Here is a 21288-nt window from a genome sequence, read left to right on the forward strand (position 1 = left end):
AAAGCGCCGCTTCCCAGAGGTTAACCCTTCGGTTTCCTAAGCTATATGACAAGAAAACGCTGCTTAAAACGGGAGGGGATAAATATCAAAGCAATCATCGGTTACCTTTAAAACTCTTTGCTTCCTCCTCTGAGGTCTTTTGTTTTCAGTTAGAACCTAAAAAAACATCAAATTGCAGAATAAGTTGTGGTCACAAAGGCAGACACCTCCGATTTTATTATCAAACTGCAAGATTTCTCAAATACCCAGAATGCTTTACATGCGGCACTTTAGCGGGCTGGACGGAGGCTCTACGCGGCCCCTCCACCGCCACCCCGACACACGGCGACGCCGGAGAGGGCCGAGGGGAGAGGCCCCGCCGCCGCCCCCCTGGAGCCGGCCTCGCTGGTGCCCCGCATTCCTCACAGCGGCGCCCACGAGGCGGCCATCTTGCTTCCTGCCGCAGCGGCGCCCTCCTCCAGGCGGCGGCGGCGGCGGCGCGGGCGCGAGCCTCGTGCGGCTCCGCGGCGCGGGCGCGCGCGCCCCGCCTCCCGCCTCCCGCCTCGGGCGCGAGGAGCCGCGGGCCGGCCCCAGCCAATGGGGCGGCCCCGGCCCGCAGCGCCCCCCCCGGCCCGGCCTCCTCCCGCGCTCGCGCCGGCCCTGCCCAAACAAAGGGTCTCCTGTGCGGGCGCCGCAGCGGCCGCCCGCAAGAGGCGGCCCGGACTCGCCGCGCCTGCGGATGCGGAGCCGCCGCCGCGCGCGTGCACGGCCCCGGGCGGCGGCGGCGGCGGGGGGGGGGGTGAGTTGTTGCGGGGAGCGCGGGGCATCCACCCGGGCGGCGGCGGTCCCGGCCCCGGGGGTCTTTCGGTTCTTGCCAGGGCCGCTGCGTGCGGGGTCAGGCGAGGACACGGCCCCCCCCCCCCGCTCCCGCGCACCCGGAGATGCGCGCGGCGGCACGCACGTGCGAGCGCGCCTGCACACACGGGCCCGTGGGCACCGACCGGCGAAGCGGCGGGGGCACAGTGTCGGGCTGTGGGGTTGTGTGTGTGCGTGTGTGTGTCCCGCAAGGCTGCCCCACGCGCCGCAGCTCGGCCTGCGAAGAGCAGCAAGTGCCGCTCAGCCGGAGGGAGCCGCAGCCCAGGGGCTGCCTTCACCAGCTGACCCCCGGCCCCCTCCAAAATCTCTGCCCGGGACCCGGAGCCCAGCACCCACCGGACACGACCACCAAGAGGCTGGCACGGACCCTGCCCGCCCGCCGGCCCCCGCTGCGTGCACCCCGCACGGCCCCGCCGCAAGATAAGGCGCCGTCTTCATCTATTCCTACGGCACCAAACAGAAAGTACCTGCTGCAAACAGTTACCGTGTGAGCACGCCACCATATAACCATAAAATGCAATTATTTTCCCACATCCCCACCTGCTTAAAACGCTCATCCAGATGGAAAAAGAATGGGGGGGTCCGAACCCTACCACAAGTTTTCACACCAAGCCCTGACGTATCCCTCAGACACCTGCTAAGGTGGACAAACGACTAACAAGGTATCTAACACACTGCTAGTCGCTGAGGCATTCCCTGAAACAATCTGCAGTTGACCTCTAAACCAGAAAGTTGGCCATGGATTTATGCACTACACATGAAAAAAAACAAAACAAAAACCCAAACCCAAACCATCTTTTCAGCACCTACAGACTGCAATTCAAAACTGTTCTCTTCACTGCTAAATTACAAGTGTAATTCCCGTCTGGTTACGGGTGCAAATCAGTTAAGCAGTGCAAAAGCTCAGATGTAGACACACAACTCATTCTGCAGCCTGTCTACTGACTCAGAGAAAGCTCTTGCCCTTTTTTGTGGTCTGATGCTACCTTCTATTTAAGCTCCTCATTTGTTGCACCAGACTACTGTATTGATTAGGATTTACCATCAGGTAAAATGAAAGTATTGATTTGTAATGTTTTCCCCAAATACTGCAAGTCTGCAAGGGTCTTTAAGCATAATAAAAAGAAGAGAGGTACATACACTCGGTGATGTGATTCTTCTTTGCAGTTTTGGCTACTTAAGGTGCTTTACCATCCAGAAAGACAAAAAAATATTTTAAAAGTATTTATTTTGTTAGCTTAGAAACCTAAAACCCAGTATTCTGATTTAGCCCCTGATGTGTTGCGTGCACTGGACAGCACTTAGGTGGCAGTTTCAGGTTTCCTCGTTATTCAGGCAGTTTCCCCTCCCGTTAGGATGGGTCCTTGTACACAAGGAAGAAAAGAAACCTCTTCAAACAAAAATTTCTCTGTAAGAGCTGTAAGAACTGGCAGAGAAACTAAGGAGCAGTGAAGAGGCAACTTTTCAAACACATCCTCTGAAAATAACTAGACCCCAAACGAACCCATTACCCTGTAATTTAGGATGCATTATGATCCACACCCAGGATCACAGGGAGTGACAAAGTGCGAGTTGCAATTATTTTACACACCCATAGAGCATGCATGTGTAAAATAAGAGTAAACTGTACTACTCAAACTCCCTGCTCTGCATCCGCTTTACTCATCTTTGCCACACGCGTTAGCAAACTCCTCTAGCCCATGTGCCCCCCTACAAAACTCTCAAGCATCGTATTCAAGAGTGCTTTTATGTGCACTGATTTTAAAATTTAACTGGCTTAAATATTTCTGGAGCCTATTGTAAAATAAATACCACAAAGCCTAAATTTCTTGATTATAACTAGGTCTGGCTAGAAAACAAGAATTCCATTTTGCTTTTTTTCTTTGAAATTTCGACACTTGGTTGTGTTCCAAAACAGAACAAACCTTTCAAAAATTCAGGAGGAGACAGATGGGATGTGGGAGACCAAAGTTCAAGCCCCTGGTCTGCATCAGGCAAAAAGCCCTAACCACCAAGCTGTTCTAATAATTCTTTCTCTCCATTTAAGTTTTAAGCAGAACTTTCATTTGGAACCTTGAGAAGCAGCTTTCCCCAAAAAATAGTTGCATGGAGACAGATAGTAGCTGTGAAAGCTTCCTGTTAAATCAGCATTTTCCATTCAAGGAATGTCTTACTGGAAAGTTCCCAACCAACTCTAATTGCAGCATCCTTTTTAAATATGTCTGGGTTTTCGGCAGCACGTTAAAAACCCACAAGCAAGCAGGCCCTTATTGTTATTTAATATTTCCATGTTACTCAGATTACAGCTGTTAAATAAGAGGTCTCAAGACACCGTGGTCAACCCAGTGACCTTACACTCAGTGACCGGATTTTTTTTTCCTTCAGTTTTTTGACTCCAGGTCCCACTAAATCCAACATTAGTCTCTTAGCTAACACAAAGTAAAGCTCTCCCCGGCAAATGCTTTCAGTCCAAGAGGGATCCCTGTCCAGGTAGGACCCTAAAATGTAGATGCCTTGGCAAGCCTTGCAGAAAGGAGCCTTTGGAGATGAGGTCCACCACGCACCACAGTCAGTTCAACCGATGACTGCAAGCACCCAGAAGGCAGCATTTTCATCCCGAGCATGCGCTGCTACATCTGCAACACCCGCCTGTGCAGAATGAGAATCCTTTTTCCAAGGAGAAAATATAATAAATCATGGAGCACCTTCCCTAGCTACACGCTGGTTTTGAAGCCTACAAAATCCTTACCCCACGCTGCAACACATCCAGACAGCCTCGATGCGCGGGATGATGCTATGGCAGCAAAGCAGAGCACTTCTTGGAATGAAATATGCTTTTTGGTAGAAAATAGCTGTAAAATAGCCTTCAGTAACTTCTATGCGATTTGAGAAAACAGCAGTCTTGGAAAGACAAGATAAAAACGTGGAAGCACCACACTCTTGTGTATGTAAACTTGCCAAACCCTCTCTTCACTGTGAAGCGTTCCCACACTCTTCATTCCGAGAGGGACAGTAACCCAAGATAAAGCCTTTTTCCTTTTCTTTACAAAGCTTGCTTACAGTTTTTATTTACTGGGCTGCTCTTTCAAAAAAAAAAAAAAAAAAAAATCAGTAAGCAAAAAAGGCTTTTTCCCCTACGTATTTTGGAATTTTTTCTTTACCAGCTCCTAATCAAGCAGCCACAGCGTGAATCCCTCAGGAAGAGGGTCGTTACATATAACAAAATTGTTACACACGGGGGCTGTGAACTAGAGCCCACAATGCTTTATCCAGACTCTCATGATGTCACGTCCCTGCAAAACCCATTACACGTTCAGCAAGGTAAAGTATGACTGAAGGTTTATGTGGATGTTATTTTTAAGTGATATTTTTTAAGTCCAATATAGTTTTCAAATCTTTATCTGGATTATGTGTGAATTAATGAAAATAACAGTAACGTAACTAATACCAGCTCCAAACATGCAACCGATACTCTCTGAGGGTTGAATGCTTGTGCACACATGGGCACGTGTGCTGGAATATGCACTTCAGTCTACATTCACCGCTTTGACCAGCCAGGCGTCACTCCCTATAACTGCAAATCCACATAAGTTCTTAAGGAAAATCACCACTTCTTCTGTTTTAAACAGCATGCACGGATTGCCAACCCCCCGTACTGGCTATCCTACAGCCATCTGATGTACAGAGCTCTCACTTTTTTGTGATTTTTTGGTGACTTTTGCACTGGTTAGTTCGAATGAGAAAAGATCATTTCCTTTAAGGCAAAACACCGATGTTTAAACTACGCTCAGGCAGAGCGTGGCTATCCCCTACACCCTCCTCCCAGTGAATCACCTCCAAAAAATGCTTGCAGTCCACCAACATGAGAGAGAGATGCACCCGAACAAGGAATGCACTGAAGCCAACCTCATTTCTCTTAATTACTATGTTCACTTTCTATACCATGGACAGAGACCTACAGTTTTGGTTTTCCCCCAGCTGCCCTCTATTTGAAACACATTACTGTCATAGAAATCCCAGCTGTTGCAGTCCCAAGTCCCACCAGTTTGGAAAAACACAATGGGATTCCCTTCCGGAGTGCTACAATCTTATCTAAAGGATAGCTGCTCAACAGTGATATAGTGTTTCCCATCCCCCAACACCTGCTCCTGTAATCTCAACAACATTAAAGAGCTCTCCTAACAAATCTACATTGTAGAAATACTATTCTCTTTCATTTTCTCAGAGCACGGTTTCTAGAGATTACAAATGAGGCAAGGCTTGGTTCTAGGAATACCTGAAAAGGCACCGGGTTTCATTCAAGTACAATTTTATAAGAAAATAACCTGACATGTTCTTAAATGTCAGGAATACTTCATTTCCTCCATGCAGCACTCTGAAACTTCATACAACATTTAACGAGAAATGAAGGAGGCCTCTGGTGCAGCTCTAAATGCATTGTACAAAATGCGACTAGTTTAATAAAAGCGCACACACACACACAAAAAAAAAAAAAAGCTGCCAAAGAAAAGAATAAAAACAAGGAATCTCTCATAAAGAAAGCAAAAGGCGCACCCAGAGAGGACAAAGGTGAAGGGGCAAAGCTAATCTGCAAGGAGAAGGTCAGCCTGAGCAACAAGAAAAGAAGTATGTTTAGCCTGGAAAACAAAGGTTGACAGAAAAGCTGGAGTGCTTCCTTTCACCGACCCTGCCAAAACCCTTTTTAAAACATGGCTTTTAGATCACTTCCTACCTCAATTCCACCAGTTCTCTCCCATGAGCTTCTCCAATTCCCCTAACTAAATACACAAAAGGATGTAATGTCGCTACTCTTTTGCTGTAAAAAGTCAAGATCTGTCTCTATCCCCTTTATTGTTTTAATATATAACCTACGTTATATTGTATCTGTCCCTCCCCTCACTTTTATTTTTTTAAAGAGCATTTAAGAGCAGTTGAGACACAAAGAGGTTTTTGAATGAACTCAAGGCCAAGCTGTTTAAAACCTACTTCCCTAAACGTTGTAACTTAAAATATACTTCCCCCGCAAAGGGGAATATATCATACCCCCTCACTGCTACAGGACTTTTCTTTCTGCTCGCCTACCTTAAAACCAGAACAGACCTTTCTGCAAACCCTGGTAAGCACAGGACAGAGCAGCGCAAACAGGAGGTCTCCTGAGATCTCCGCAGCTGACGGGAATTTCTACCTGCTGTAAGAACACACCATTTTAACAAAACTGCTATCGAGAAAGGTTTTGCAGGTGCATTCTCCCCAGTGTGAACTGCTCCGCTCAGATGACACACTGGTGCAGAGACTTGAACCTCAGATTCCCACATCCCAAAGGCAAATGTCCCAGTGACTTAACTACCGAGACAGCATCTCCCCCTCCGTGGCTCAGGTACTATGGGATCACACGAAGCACAACACTTCTAGCAGGACGTGGCAGTGCAGAGGCTAACTCTGCAGCTCAGAGGTCAGGGAATTCAGTTGGGATGTGGGAAATCTATGTTCAACTCCCTACTTACCTGATTTAAAGCCTGATCTGGAACTGAAATCTCTCAGAAGGTCAGTGATGTTATCACAGGGGCATACAGACTGTCTTTTCCCCTTCTCTTTGTTCCAAAAGTAATGACCTGGGTTACAAAAGGCTGATGGATCAGAAAAATGAGTAGGAAACACAGAAAAAGAAAGTATGTATGGGGGATGTGGTAAAAGACAAAGGGAGGCAGGCAGGAGAAGTGAAATGAGAGAAACAGAAGAATAGACAATTAGAAAGGCAGAGAGATGTGAGAGGGGAAAATGCAGCTACAATTTGGTCCTGAAGTTTATAAATTTATTTCCACTAAATCTGTCATCACAAGCAAATTACTTTAACTGAATTAAAGAGCAAGCAGCCTGCCTGCCTTTGCTTTTTAACCTTAAGTATTTTGGAATACAGACACGCTCCCTAACAGTTCACAGTCTCCTCAGACTACCCTCATTTTCTTCCCCCTCCCCACATTTTGCACTTAAATCTTTCTCATGTCTTCATGCCCTCAGTCAATTCATTGTTTTGGCCAATATGCCAATATCTGGAACACAGAGTTAAAGCCATACTCACCTCTGATTTTATGCATTTACACAGCAGGATCAATAATAACCCCAGCTCACTTTAACCTACACCTCTACAGATGACGAGAGAAAGTTACTATGCAACCTGTTAGCTCCAGCTCTAACCCTAAGCTCTCTAAATCTGTACAGTGACCAGCATTTCCCTCTGCAGAATTTTAAGATGCACCTCAAGCCTCAAAAGAGTGACTTAATTTGCAACTTCTTTGGCTTACCTCAAAAGGTAGCATGATTGGTGGTGGTGGCTTTTTCAGTTCTTCACATTTTCTCTTTTTACATATCCGGTGACTAGTTTTGCGTTTCCTGCAACAGCTGCATTCTTCACAATTTGTTTTCCGCAGACAGGGCTCACAGACTCCACAACGCCTTCGTTTCTTTTTCTCTAGCATAGGGAGCAGAGATGAATATGGAACAGGGTAATCACCAGCTGGATTTTTAAGAGAGGACGGCCCTGAGGCCTCAACTGCTTCAGTGCTGTCGCTCACGTTGTCCTGAACCAAATTCAAGCTTACTCCGACACTTCCCAGCTGTGATGAATAATCATTATGCTGCAGTCTTGAGTCAGCTGGCAAATCTGCATTTATGGCTTTTTCTGTGGCAAGAGCAGAGATTTCCGTGCTTGAAGGCAACTCTGAAACAAAACCCTCAGAGAACTGTCCAAAGCTTTCACCAGAGATTTTATCGTCTGTGCTTTTTTCTAAATCTGGAGATAAAGTGGGGACATAACCTGAATTCAGAATTAATGTCTCTGCATCGATACATTTAACGAGCTGTTCAATGTCCTCCACTTCAACATTGTTTAAAGAGGTATTGGAAACTGGTTCACATACTGTAAATAGGTTTTTTGAGTCAGATTCTGAATTCTCTCTTGTACAGCTCAAATCCGAATTTGAGTCAAGTTCTTTGTGAACAGGTACAAAATCCACAACCAGTTTCATGTGGGATTCTGCAAATGAGCTTGCACCTTCAAAATGTAAAAGCAAATTTGATTCAGTGGCAGCTACAGAGCTGGAATTTGAACCAACGTCTTTATTCTCGGACTCTAAATCCCAGCCTGCCTTCAAGCAGGACTCTGCAAGTGAGCTTGCATCTTCTAGTAAATGTTCTTGAGAGTTAAACTCAGAGGTAACTATAGGCGCAGAATTCGAGTCTTGTTCTTCACTAGGTAGCACCAGGTCTGACTCTGCTTCGATGGGGGATTTGGCAAGTGGGACTGACTCTTCTAACAGTACTGCTGAGCTGAGGTCTGAGGTATCGACAGAACTGGAGTCAGGTTCTTTACTGTTAGGCACCAGATCGAAGGGAGTCTCTGCACACACCTTCAAGTTTGATTCAGGGGCGATTACAGAGTCAGAAAGAGAAGACGGAAGCACAAGCGCAGCATCTTCAACAAATGCTTCAGCCGAACTACCCGTATCAAGATCGCTGGGTGTCTGCTCACAGGGCAGGTCTTCGTGCTCGCATTTCACCTCTGACACTTCCGTACTGTCATCAGGTACCTGACTGCTTGGAACGGAGTCGTTTGTTTCAGGTACTTCTACCTCTTTGTCTTGACTGGCACATGTGGTAGCGGGCTCTTCGCCTACACTACATGGAACGTCATCTGCAGGCAGAGGAGCTAACTCATTTTGTGCTAAATCTTGTTTTAAACCTCTTTCGCCTGCTTCAATGCTTTTTTCTTCTACTACTGACAGGGCTTCTTGTTCATGTTTTTCCTTTGTTTCTAGCCTTTTTTGTGCTGCAGCTTTCCTGGGTTTTGTAATTGGAGTTTGGGACAATCTACGGGAGAACGACCGGTTACGGAGAGACATTGTAAAGCCATTGATGTTGAAAGAATCCTGGCTATGAAAGAGGATATTGTCAGCTTTCTCCAAACTCACCCAAGATGCTCCAGACAAGGTTCTGCTTACACTGCTCCTGAGAAGTCTACCTGAAGAGCTCATGATTGGTTTCTTTTCTTGCTGTTTTTTCTTAACATCTTTTTCTTGCGCTGGCTTTTTGCCTTTTCCAGAACTAACAGCTTTTGTGGAAGTCTTTGTGGTCTTCTTTCTCACTTGGCTAGATTTCTTTTTGCCCTGGTTAGTTTTCCTTTTGCCTAATTCTTCCTTTTTGCCTAATCTGGAAGACCTCGCGTGGTGAGCCATGTCTGCGGAGTAGTAGAAATGTTAAGAGGAGAGATGGAAAAAAAATCATGAGCTCTTGAGAGAACTTTTCAATAGAAAACTGCACACTCCCATTGCTGCTCTCTGTGGTGATACAGCGTTAACTCTGAAATAGAAGAAGATATAAAACAGCATTAATAGTCTAACATATAACTCTCTATATATTCTAAATAATGAAGGGTGCATGTATATTAAACTGACCATTTTTTAATATTTAAAAATACACAGGTTGTCTTAGAAACACTGGTATTGGATGTTAAATTCAATTAACACAAAAGCTGTGAAAATACTAATATATTGCAAAATGGACAGCTTGGTAACACAAACGAATAAGCAAATGGAGCACAAATGACCAGGCAACATGACATATTTACTGTTTTATGTCAGTTCCAAGAAGTTTGAATTTTCTCAATCTTATTAACAGATCATTAACCACCCCTTCCCTTGAGTAAGAACAGGTAAAGTTTACATCCATAGCTTTATGTTCAACAGCTTATCTATCACTGGAAGAACATTCAGGAAAAAAGAACAAAGCCGAGTTTACTGGGGGTGTGTGCACTCGTACACCATCACCAGGGACCTCTCATTCTTCTGTCGTCCATCAGCTGCCCACCACGGCGTAATCCCAGGTAGAATGTGAGAAGTTACTAGCTCTCCAAAGATGTCTAACTTGTGGCGTTACTCACGGGGGAACTGGACCAGGGAGGAATTGCCTTTCCCAGTGTTATCTCCCGGGATAACACACCAGCACACTATATTACATTGAAAGCCTTGATTCTGTCCTGTCTGGCTACGCAACGTATTGCACGGGCAGTCATCTCCGCTTTGTCATTATGAGCACTGACACATTTGCCTTCAACAAAATACCACACATTTGTCCTAAGCATTTGTCCTCAAATACAACTGCAATGCAGAAGTCCCCCAACTCCCCAAATACAATTCAGTCATCTCAGAAGATACAACAGATTCTTCATGCTCCAAAACAAATTCCTTCAAGGTGGGTTGAGGTTTCTTAGATGTAAAGCAACACTCCTAAGTACATAATTTTTAAGTACATGGTGCTTTTAAGTACCTGTGGAAGGCTTTTAAAGATTTATTTAGCTGTTCGAATAGATCAGATGGGTAGACAAGAGCATTGGAAAAATGTGAGCAGGCAGATCAAGAGGCTCTGTGGTCTCAGGCAGGAGGGTACCTTCCCTTCATCATCGTTCCTTTGAATTCCTTAAGCTGAAATCAAGTCACCTACCCGCCACCTGCACCTCACTGATGGGAAGAGGGAAAGAAAAGGAAGAATAAAAAGCATGGGGATGATGTCTAAAATCCTGACCTCTAAGGGAAGTTAAAAAACAGGAATCTTGACTTCTAAAGGAAGTAGGAAAGGGAAGAAGGGTGCTACCGAGCCCCTGACACCACCACCACCACCAGCACCTCAAAAGGCTGGTGAGGCAGAGCCCACTCTCCTTTCCATGACCTCAACCCCACCTTGAAGCCAGCAGGGTGAACTTACGAAGGCTGCACTTACCCACAGCCTGGTCTGAGCTCTGCTGGAGGTGAGGAGACCTACGCTGGTGCACCCCAGTCTACTTAACGCCCAGAAATGTTTAATAGTACTACAGCAGCCAGGTTTGGCTGGTGTGAGGCAAACAAAAAGACACAGGGCAAGTGCAGAACAGACTCCCAGACCACCAAAACATATCTACAGCACAAGAGGTGCAGAAAGCTTAACAACTATCTGCACCAAACAGTGCTGTTCTGCACCCAGATAAGCTCCTTAGCCTGCTGACGGGGTGGTCTAGCACAGCCAACGTGCACGGCTGCTGTGCAGGACCACCAGCTCCTGCTGCTCCCCAAACCAGCACGCTGGCAGCAAGCTTGTTGTCTTGACTGTCTCAGCCCTGAGCAAGCTGCCCAGTGGCCACAGTACCTACCCAGGCTAACAGTAATTCCCTAAAGTATTTTCAAATGGCTTATTTAAAGCATTTTGAAGCTTAACTCTTGTTTATTAAGCAGTAATAAGCCAACTGATCCTGTGTACTACAACATATAAACCAAGTATTTTACCGAGACATGATGGGATTATTCAGTATCATATCTTCATATTACATAACACAAGAACATTATTCCTGAGACAGCAGTTTTTCCCTGCACCCAAATACCATTCGAGAGCTAGCACTGCTATACAAAACAAGGCTAAACCCACTTCTTAGGTCAGATCAGAAAATTATGCCCACCAAACACACATGAACGAGATAATGGTATCCCTCTTCCACCACAGCAAAACGTCCAGCCTGGAGAGACTAATCTGACACGTGTATTTGTATATAATTGCAGGTAATGCTTCAAAGGCTGCAGAAGAAGAGACGTGAACAGCTCCTGCAGAAGTGCTCGATAAAAGTTGGGTCAGACACTGAAATAGCAAAATAAATATAAAGCTGAAACAAAGGTAATCCGAGTACTTTCCTGCTCCTACCCTTCTCTGGAGACACGTGGGGGAAGGGGAACATGGCTATTACTAGTCACCCCATGAATCAAAGAGGGCACCAGCATCACGTCAGCAGGTCCATGAAATAACTGTTGGCAGCCTGCAAAAAGCTTCCTCAGTTTCTTGTGGTTTTGACAGACGCTGGGCTCCTCATTCCAAAGGATAGCCTAGAGGGCTGCAAAACCAGTTGGAAGCAAGCAGCAGGCAACGTATCTGTGGCCATTAGCAGCTGGTGCTACATAACAGTGGCAGGATAGGAAATGAGAGCTCCTTTCAGAGGCTCTAGCCAGGAGAGCAAGGAAGAAAGCAAGCAAGCAAACAAGAAGGGCCAGGCAACGTGGGAATGTGTGAATTGGGAGGGAGGCTGAAGAGATAGTTTTTTCCCTTTATCAGCCCCGAAACAGAAGCAGAATGACCAGAGGAGAATACAGGAGACCTGGACTGGAAACAGACTGGATTTTTGAATGTGTATGATGCTTTGCTAATATCACTTCTCTACATAAGCAGTTGCCACTGCTGTTGTGGAAGTTTGGGAAGCATGATAATCAAAATTATCAATTAGAAGCTCCATTTATAACAATTTTGTTGTTTTTTGGTTTTAAATCGTCATTATACTTCATGATAATACATCTTCACTTGCATTTGGAAATTGTAACATGGTTGTTTCAGGACTAAAGAAGCAAGACCATCCTAGTTTGTTTGTTTTTTCTTTTTAATACAGAAAAAAATACCTGTCTGGCAGGAACGTAGAAAAGCATCAATGCCAAAGCGTTGCTTCTTTTCAGGGCCAAAATTAGAGGCTATAAAAATCGAATGCAGACTTCCTTTCTTCTTGATCAACAAAGAATAGTGATACTTGAGTAAACTGACTGGCATTTAAATGCTGCATTAAAGAAGACGGCAGATGATGCTAGTATTTGTCTCACTCCCAGATGACAATACAGGGCCACAAGAACAGCAACAGTTTTATCCATTTTGTTTCAATTTTGTCACTGGAGTAAATTTAGGTTTTACAGAAGAGATCTTGGCAACAGACATCTAAAGGAAAATTTAATATTTTTTTTTTTAATTGATTAGTACTTGACTTCAGTTATGTCTGGGACTCCGAACACCTGATCCCCAAGGTGACTGTAAGCTCTTGGGAGAAATGTCTGTCAGCAAGAGACCTTTGGTTGACTTAAAGAAAGCCCGCAGCTCATAGTCTTGACAAATACTAGCCCGCCACAAGCAGTGTCTAATAAGACTAAATTACATTGTTATTTCTTTGTTTACTCTTCCGCATTTAGGACCAAAATATTAGGTAGCTCCAAACCCAGTACTCAAGTTTAGCTTTCTGTAACACCAGGAAATATTTTACCTTCCCTTTTCTGTTTAAAGCACTGGCAATGACTCCGCTGATGCCAGCAGCAGTTGCAAATTGCCTCATGTCACTACTCAAGGACAACAAATGGCTCTATCACATCAGTCACATTTCATAGCAAGAAATTAATTGTATTTCCAATCTATTTGGACTTAGCAGGATTATAAAACATAAACCTCATGGGGCAATATAATAACTTGGCAGTTTTCCATCATCCTGGAGAGAAACAAACTTACTTCAGTGCTCTCTTCTGAAAGCCAGCTCAGGTGGCACCTACCATACCCTCCCTGAGAACAGAGGACAGGCATCTCTATGAAGTAAAACGGGTAACAGGTACAGGAGGGTTTGCATTGAACTGCCCTAGATAATAACAGTGAATCCCGAAGCTGTTTGTTACTTGAGCTGACTTATCTCTTCTAATTCATGTGCAAAGCTGAAAGCTGGTTTTAAGACCAGTTGCTTAAGTTTTACTCATTCACAGTAATAAATCTGGAGCAATCCTACTGACTGCTATAATCCTCAACAAATACTGCTAAAAAGCTGATCAAGGGCTAAATCTTTTAGTCTAGTCCTGGTCAAAACTTAAAACAGTTATAATGACAATTTTGCCTACAAAGTAATTGGGGAATTTAACCCCATATTGCTGGAATGCCTCCAGAAAAAACCAAGCCAAGACAAAAAACAACCCCAAACCCTCCCTGATTTTCTCATTTACTTTCCCTTAACACAAAAGGATAAAAAAAAAATGGAGCGAGTTTTCCTTTTAGAGGTAGTGGCCAGCAAGATTCTGTTCCATAACTCAGTTCTTATTGGAAGATGAGGGAAAAAACAAAGACATTAAGAGATGTGTTCTCATAAAATGGTGACAGCTTTTTATATGGCATTATGAAAGAGAGCAAGTAACCCCTGAACAAATACAGCTGCATGGGGTAGGGGGGGAAGTGACACAGCTAGGACTAGTTAAACCTGGTTTCACTATACTCAGATGCACTAATTAAATACATTTTGTTTCAGTGTTTAGTTATCTTTTAAAAAGTCGCTTGAGATTGACCTGCTGGAGAAACAAGACCTGGAAGCTTTCATAAAAGCCACTTAATAATAGGCAGGTCCCAAGCAGTAAGGGCCACAATTTGGCTTAGAAGTTGTCACACAAACTCAGATCTACAACTTCAGATTGAAAAGAATCTCATCTTCTGGCAACAAATGCTCTAGAAGAAGATGTAAGAGATACCAGGTAAGACAGGCATTAGAAAATCTGACCCTCCTCTCAGGTGCAAAAGGTTTTTCCACTGTCTTTTCAGGATTATGTTATATCATCTGCGTATTCTTCTCAGCTGCACCAATGTCAGCCTGCTTTTCAACCTTGCCTAACTCCCCGAGTCTACAGATTGCTCTGTACAACACTTTGTATATGAAAAGGAGGGAAATGGGCTAGGAGGAGGGAATTATCTTTAATTTTCTCTTTTCCCCCTTCTTTAATCTTTGAGTACTATTTGGATTTGGTTAAGAAATAAAAATGAAACTTCTCATCCACCTTCTCAGTACCGTGAGTTATTTCATACACGGTCTTGCAAAGAGGCCTCCCCAAGGTCCCTCTGCAGAGGCACCCCAAGGTCCCCCCTCACACCCCACCCTGCAGCCCCCCAGACCTCTCCTCCCGCAGTCCTGGTTCAAGGGGTGTTTCTGTAATCTCACATGCCAGTCAAGAATACTGCTTTCCATTTTACTACGTACAAATTTTCGTGTTTACTTTACAGCATTATGCCACTCTTAAGGCAATCAGGCATATTTTATCCACACGTATTAAACCTCGACTTAAGTCAACGCTTTTCCAGTAGCAGAACTGCAAATCTGGGACAGGCACTGCAGGATGCCACCTCAGTTTCTCACAGGCAAAAGCGTATGCTCAAAGCATAATCCTTTTCCCACTGACATCAATAACACAAGATGTTGAGCAGACCAAGGCCTAAATTTTTGTCCTCGCTGGACCTGGAAGGCCACCTCTGCGCTTGGAGGATAAGCCTGGATAAGGCGGGACTGCCACCACGTCCTACTTCCCTTCACTGCACGGGGAGCTGAAGACTGCTGTGAAATACACGTTCTCAATGAATTCAGCAAGAGATGTCAACGTCTAGCATTTCGCAGTGTCATGACTTCACACACCTTGGAGCCTGTACAGTGAGTGAAACAGATAAAAAAAAACCCACCACCAAAAAAATAATGTACCCTCCTGATTTAGGGAAAACTCTTTTAGAACAATTAAAAGAAAAAAAGCATGGCAAGGAACCACACACATGCTTAAACCACAAAACCAGATTAAGCCTCAGACAAACAACTGGCACCAAAAATCCATTGTGAAGACTCACGCCGCATGTGCAAGGATCCTCCCTCCAGCTCAGGCAGGAGCACGGGCTTGCTTTAACCTCTGTTCAGTGCAAACACTGACCTTAACAGGGGGAATACTAAAAAGTAAAAAGATATCAAGTAATTTCTAAAGGTTCAGCAAACGAAAGCCCATCCCAACAGTACATTCCAGGTACTTCTGAATATAAAAAAGCAAGCAAAACAAACAAAACCCCTCAGCTAATTGCATGCCCCTCTAATTCTACATTTATGCTGTTTCAGACACTGCATTTCTTTTTGCTACTATAATTCTTCGGGGGTTTTGCCTTTTCTTAACAACAAAAAAAACCCCAAAAACCCACTAACTGAATCACCTTATCTTAAACCCAATTAAAAGAAGGGGGAGGTGGAGGGAAGAACCTCCAGGCAAAGATTAAGCCTGGAAAATTTCAGACTGAAAGGTGTTTTGAAATGTAAGTAACTGAAAACAGAAAGCAGGATGGAAATGCTTAGGCCAGCTTTAACAACCACGGGTAGCACACCAGCTGCAATAAAACACTATCAGTGGGGATTTTGAATTATTACGTAGTGAAGACTTAGGTCTTACAGAAACCATAAATATCAGAAAGTTCCGTGGTGTCTCACCTGGAATTCTTCCCTAATTACCTGCTTTGTGCAACCCAGCCTGTCCTTGTCTCCTCCAAGCACAACCAACCCCTCTTGTCCAGAAGGGCTGAGCCTCATCCCAAGAGCAACGGCCAACCCCCTCCTTGTGCCGCCGGACAAACTGCTTCTGAAAAGTACAATCCAGCCTTCTCCTCCTTTACAGCCAGGGTCGACCAGGCTACCTGCCCAATTTTGCCCAGACCAACAATAAACGCTAAGTTTTCTGGATTCAATCTCTACTCCTAATTCATGTTGACTGACGTTAATGAAAACAAGGTGATTACTGCACGGAATGGCCTTCTGCCTCTCCACAAGAGCACCTTAAAACCAGCACTGAGCACAGCTGGGAAGAGCTGCTATTTAGAAGATCTTTTTTTTTCCCCCCCACTCTTACTATTTTCACAGGTTTCTCCATTAGCTTTAAAATTTAAAGGGACGCCTTTGCCCTAGAAGTCTGCTCGGTCCCATTTAAATATCCAACGCTGCAAGTGCATCTTTGCCCCGGTTCGCCGTTACTGTACTAACGCTTCTAGAACGGGGCTGGGGCCGCGGCCCCACTCGCGGCTGTGCGCTGACACCCGTGGGCTCACCCCCTGCCCCGTGTGACCGCTCGCCCGTCCCCTCTCCTCCTCCTCGGAGCAGCAGCTCGGCACGCTGGGCTGCGCCTGCCTAGGCCGAGGTGCGAGTGATGCGGCCAGCGCTGCTCTTTAAACCTCCTCGGGGTGCCGCAGGCCGGGCTGGCTGGGGTAGGGCCGGCGAGGCACAGGACAGGCGCGACTCCTTGGACTCCCGCTGCTCCTGGTCTTTGCAAGGCCAGCGTGCTCCACCGCTGGCACCTTTGTGAGGTTCCCCGGTCCCGCCTCGCCGCTTGGTCCTTTCTCCTCACCCATCCCGCTCGGCCAACCGCGATCCCTCTCCCCGGGCTCCACCAGGAGCAGGGCAGGGACCACCCCCGCCAGCACCAAACCTCCACTCGCGACACGGCCACCGCCTCTTCTCCCCCCAGCTCCGAAAGCTGCTGGAGGGGCACCCGGCGCCCAGGAGCACCCCGGGGGCTGCAGCCCCGCCGGGCTCTGACTCCTTTGGCGCAGGCAGGCGGACCCCGGGGAGGGGGGGGGGGAAGGGGCAGGCAGGGCCCGCCTAGGGGGGGAGGCAGCGGCTCCTCGTGGCCCGGCCCCGCCGCTGGCCGTGCCCCCCCAAACCCAGGAGCCCTACCCGGGGCTGCAGACAATGGGGCCGGCCCCGGCGGGACCGCTGCGGACCCGCAGCGCCCATCCGGACTCGCCCGGCTGCTCCGACGGGGAGCGGCCCCCGGGGATGCTCCCCCCGGCCCCGGCACCCTCCGGGGGTGCCGCTGTTGCTGCGGGACCCTCGCTCACCCGAGTTGGTTTTTTTTTGTTTGGTTGGTTGGTTTTTCTTTCTTTCTTTTTGGAGGTGGGGGTGGCTGCGGAGTTTTTCCGGCTGGCCGGGGGCCCCGGCTGCCGGGCAGGGTCCCTTTAATTGTTGCTGCCCTCCGCGAAGGCTGCAGGCAGTTTCTCTCGCCTGGCGGGTTTTTCCAGGCAGGCTCTGGCTGCGGCAGCGCAAACACGCTCCAGCCCAGCCAGGGAGACCGGACTTCTTCGATCTTTCGGCCAACAAACTACGTTTTGCATTTGAATACCCCCCCACACCCAGCCTGCCTTCCTCCTCGCCTCCAAACGGCCCGACCCGCGGGGCGAGGAGCCCGGCCGCGGGGGTGCCCTCCCCCTCCTCCACTCCACCCTAGCTCAACTTTACAACGAGCCAAGCAAGAACGGGAGGGTGGGGAGGAAAAAAGAAAAGAAAAAAAAAAAAAAAAAAGAGGAGTGGGGTCCGAAAGCAGAGGTCCCGTGCCCCCCCGCCCGGGCCCCGTCCCACACACGTACCAGGGCTGCGGCGCTGGGGAAGGGGCGATGCTGGCATGGCTCGGCGGGCCGGGCGGGGAGCGGGTCAGGGCCCGGGCCCCCGCGGGCGGGCGGCTCCCATGGCGCGACGAGCCCCAGGCGGGGAGAGGGAGCCCCGGGCCGCGAAACGTGCTCTGGGCGGCGGCGCGTCGCCCCTGGCCGGACCCTCCGGGAGGGAGCGGGGAGGGGGCGGCTCGGCGGGGCGCTCGCCGCACCGAGCCCTCCCGGCAGGCGGCAAAACGCGCCCTGGATCCCCGCGGATGGAGCGGGATTCGCTGTCCCCCCCCCCCCAGCCCCACATACACACACCAACCCCCAACACCCCCCGACGCGGGGTGACCCGACGGCGCGGCCGGCCCCGGGGACAGCGAGGGGGGCGGCTGCGCCCCTCCCAAAGCCCAGGCGCCGTGCCAGGCTGGGAACGCCGCGGGGGGGGTAACGGCCACCAAAATAAAGGACCAGAATAAGGGAAAAGGCAAATTATTCCGTTACTCGCAGGGGCTGCGGGTTAGACGCCGCGTACCGCCCGATCAGCAGCGGAGGCGACACCCTCTAAAATCATCCCCCCGTTTTGGTTTTTTTTTTAGGCTGGAAGAGGGAAAGTCCGCTCAGTGGTGAGGGGTTCGCCGGGAGCCAAAGCCCCTTCCCCTCACACGTGCCGTCCGGGAGGACCCTCAGACACCGGCGTCCACCCGGACCCGGCCGTCCCACGAGAGGAGCGAACACGCCCGGGAGGATGGGGAAGATGCTGGTTGAGAAGAGGAAGAGCTGCTGAGCCGCCCTCTGCCGAAGAAAAAAAAAAAAAAAGCCTTGCTCTTCCCCATCCCCCACCTCATCCATTAAGAGCCGCTGATGATATTTGCTGCTCCTTCCCAGAGGGAAGCGGGTGAACAAAATGTTGTAGTAAGAGGAAGAGTCTGTCCAGCCTTCTCACACGGCTCTTCACCGCTACCACCTTTTGTCAGAGTGGAAAGCAGGCCACCAAGTCTAACATCTCTCCAGACTGGAAAACAGATGTTGCAAATAGGATTTGTGAAGCAACATAGCCTAGCAGTACTTTTTTAAAAAAGCTTCATTATTATTAAGTCTCTAGCTGCTGCAGTATTCAAACGGGAACCAACCCATTCAAGTGTGAGCCTGCAGAGGGGCTTTTCTGCTGCGTGCAAGAGAGCAGCACTGTCCACATCCACTCCATAAAGATGCTTTAAATGCCAGTGTTTTGATAACTATTTTGTTGACATGTGGGAAAGGAGCAGCAGTGGCCCAGATGTGCACAGCTTAGTGTTACTGCTGCAGCTCAGTGCCAGGGGGTAGGTAGCCCGTCACCAGTGTGTACCTCCATCCTCCTCATTCCTCCCCTTTATTTCCTTGCAGTGGAAAAGGAATACAGTCTGGGAATCTTAACCAGGCTCACAGACATTTCAGATGCAACAAGGTGAAACCAACAGCCGAATTCTGACCATTTGCCTGATCGGTTCTCAGCAGCAGGTAATTTTAGCAATGCACATGAATTCTCTTTGTTGGGTGTAACCATACCATCTCCTCAATCTGACAGTTTCTGGAAAGGCTGCTTTTCTAGAAGGCTGGATATCAAGACTTCTGTCACTCCAAAGACCTGCCATGCTAAAAGAAGAGGCAACACAAGCTATTTTCATAAGGTAAAATAATAGATGATCTGAAAAGTAAAACAACTATTGCTCTCCAAGTGCAGCACACAGCAAAAGTACATAGTACAACTTGATGATAGAGCCCCACATAAACAGAGTATATTTCTTGGAAAGACAGTAATAAAGTTGGAAGTTGTGGGCTTGAACAAAATGCAGAGCAAGGAATAGTAACTCAGAGAAAAGCAACAAGCAAGGAGGGGTAAGACTTGGTTAAAATAGGCAGGTTAATAGGAGCACCCAGTCACCAACACATGCAATCACAGCTCCCTTAAAAACATGCTAAAGGCTAGGAAACAAACAAGAACTAACAATTATTCATTTTCACAGCCACAGACATATGTGCTCATGGTCTTTTTCAACACTAATAAATATCCTAGGAAGGGAGAAACACCAGGTGACAATCTTTCCTGGCAACACTAAGATACTCGGCCTACCAAGACAAGCTGAGCATAAACATTTGGAGAAAGATCTCACAGTAATGACTGCCTGGGCAACAAAATGGTGGATGAAACCCTTTCACTAAAATGCAAAGTGAGGCATATGGGGGGAAACATGGAAATCACGACCTCTGAATTAGCTACTACCATTCAAAATAGCAACGCTGGTACCATGACAGATACTTCTGTGAAACTGTTCTGTGTGCTCAAGTGGAGTGTTAGGAAACATTCCAATAGAAGGGGAGAACAGAACAGAACATATCACTACGCTAACCATTATTTAGTCCAGATCTATTGTCTGCTTACATCTTGAATAGAACATGCAGTTCTGGTCTGCTTAAAAGGTGGAAAGGTGGAACTTAAAGGCACAGAGAAATGTAGCAAGGGTGGCCAAAAGCACAAGGAACAGCTAAATACACCAATATTTTCACCCTGGAAGAAGGCAATCTGGGTGAAATGCTAACCACTATATTGAAAAAAAACAAGAGCAGCATGGAAAGTGTTATCAGACAGTGAACACTCACTGTTTCTCTGAGGTAGAGGTTATAGAGTCAGTTTATCAAATGCAACAGCTATTTCTTCATGCAACCTGTTGTCAAAACATGGAACTCACTGCTACGGCACAATGTAGATGCTAAACACTTCACAGGTTAAATTTTTTTAAAGCAGAAGTAATGGAAGAAAGCTTAAGCAAAAGCTACTTAACATAAAACTACTATTTTAGCTATACATGACTTGAAGCTGGAAGAGTGTGCTGAGGAAACAGCCCTGTAAGCTACTCAAGACTTCTTCCCTGTGTTTGTGCTACTGGCTACTGCCAGGGGTAAATTTTTGAGCCAGTGGACCTTTGGTCTGACACAGTGCCACCATCCCTGTGTTTTTATCCAGAATAACATGCACATGCAAATTGGTACATACCTGCAGCATAAATTAAATTGGACAACATAATACCAAGGAATAACACACACAAACCCATAAGTAGTTCTGCACTGCACATAGCTCCAGCAAAATTTGAGTCTGGAGTAAATATCAGAGCTGTGAGGGGTAGTTTCTCCCTGAGAGACAGGGAGCCCCACACAACAGCCAGTGGGACAAAGACCTCACTAGCCAGCACCCAGCCCCCCCCATACACAGACAAAGTAAACAGGAGAGGCCAGGGGGTGGTATCCACACTCAGCCAGGAATCCAGATAATAAATCAGCTTCCAGGAGATGAGACAAGTCTGAGGCTGAACCAAAAAGTCAATCCACAGGTCTGGGGAACCCCACAGGTAAGCAAAGTTATACACATTCCAAGTAGGCACTGAG

General features: G+C 47.2%; 1 protein-coding gene across 2 annotated transcripts in view; it reads right to left on the minus strand.

Moving 5' to 3' along the window:
- TET1 (tet methylcytosine dioxygenase 1) overlaps window positions 1-18020 on the minus strand; it is a 79599-nt gene extending 61579 nt beyond the window's left edge. For both annotated transcript variants that reach the window (XM_074924459.1, XM_074924458.1), the window contains exons 1-3: window positions 17860-18020; window positions 7158-9210; window positions 106-156 (exon numbers count right to left, since the gene is read on the minus strand). In XM_074924459.1, coding sequence (XP_074780560.1) covers window positions 106-156; window positions 7158-9086 — 1980 coding nt within the window. In that variant the 5' untranslated portion in view covers window positions 9087-9210; window positions 17860-18020. The remainder of the gene's footprint in view (window positions 1-105; window positions 157-7157; window positions 9211-17859) is intronic.
- Between the last annotated feature and the right edge of the window lie 3268 nt (window positions 18021-21288).

Source organism: Athene noctua, chromosome 21 (genome assembly GCF_965140245.1).
Source record: "Athene noctua chromosome 21, bAthNoc1.hap1.1, whole genome shotgun sequence".
NCBI lineage: Eukaryota > Metazoa > Chordata > Aves > Strigiformes > Strigidae > Athene > Athene noctua.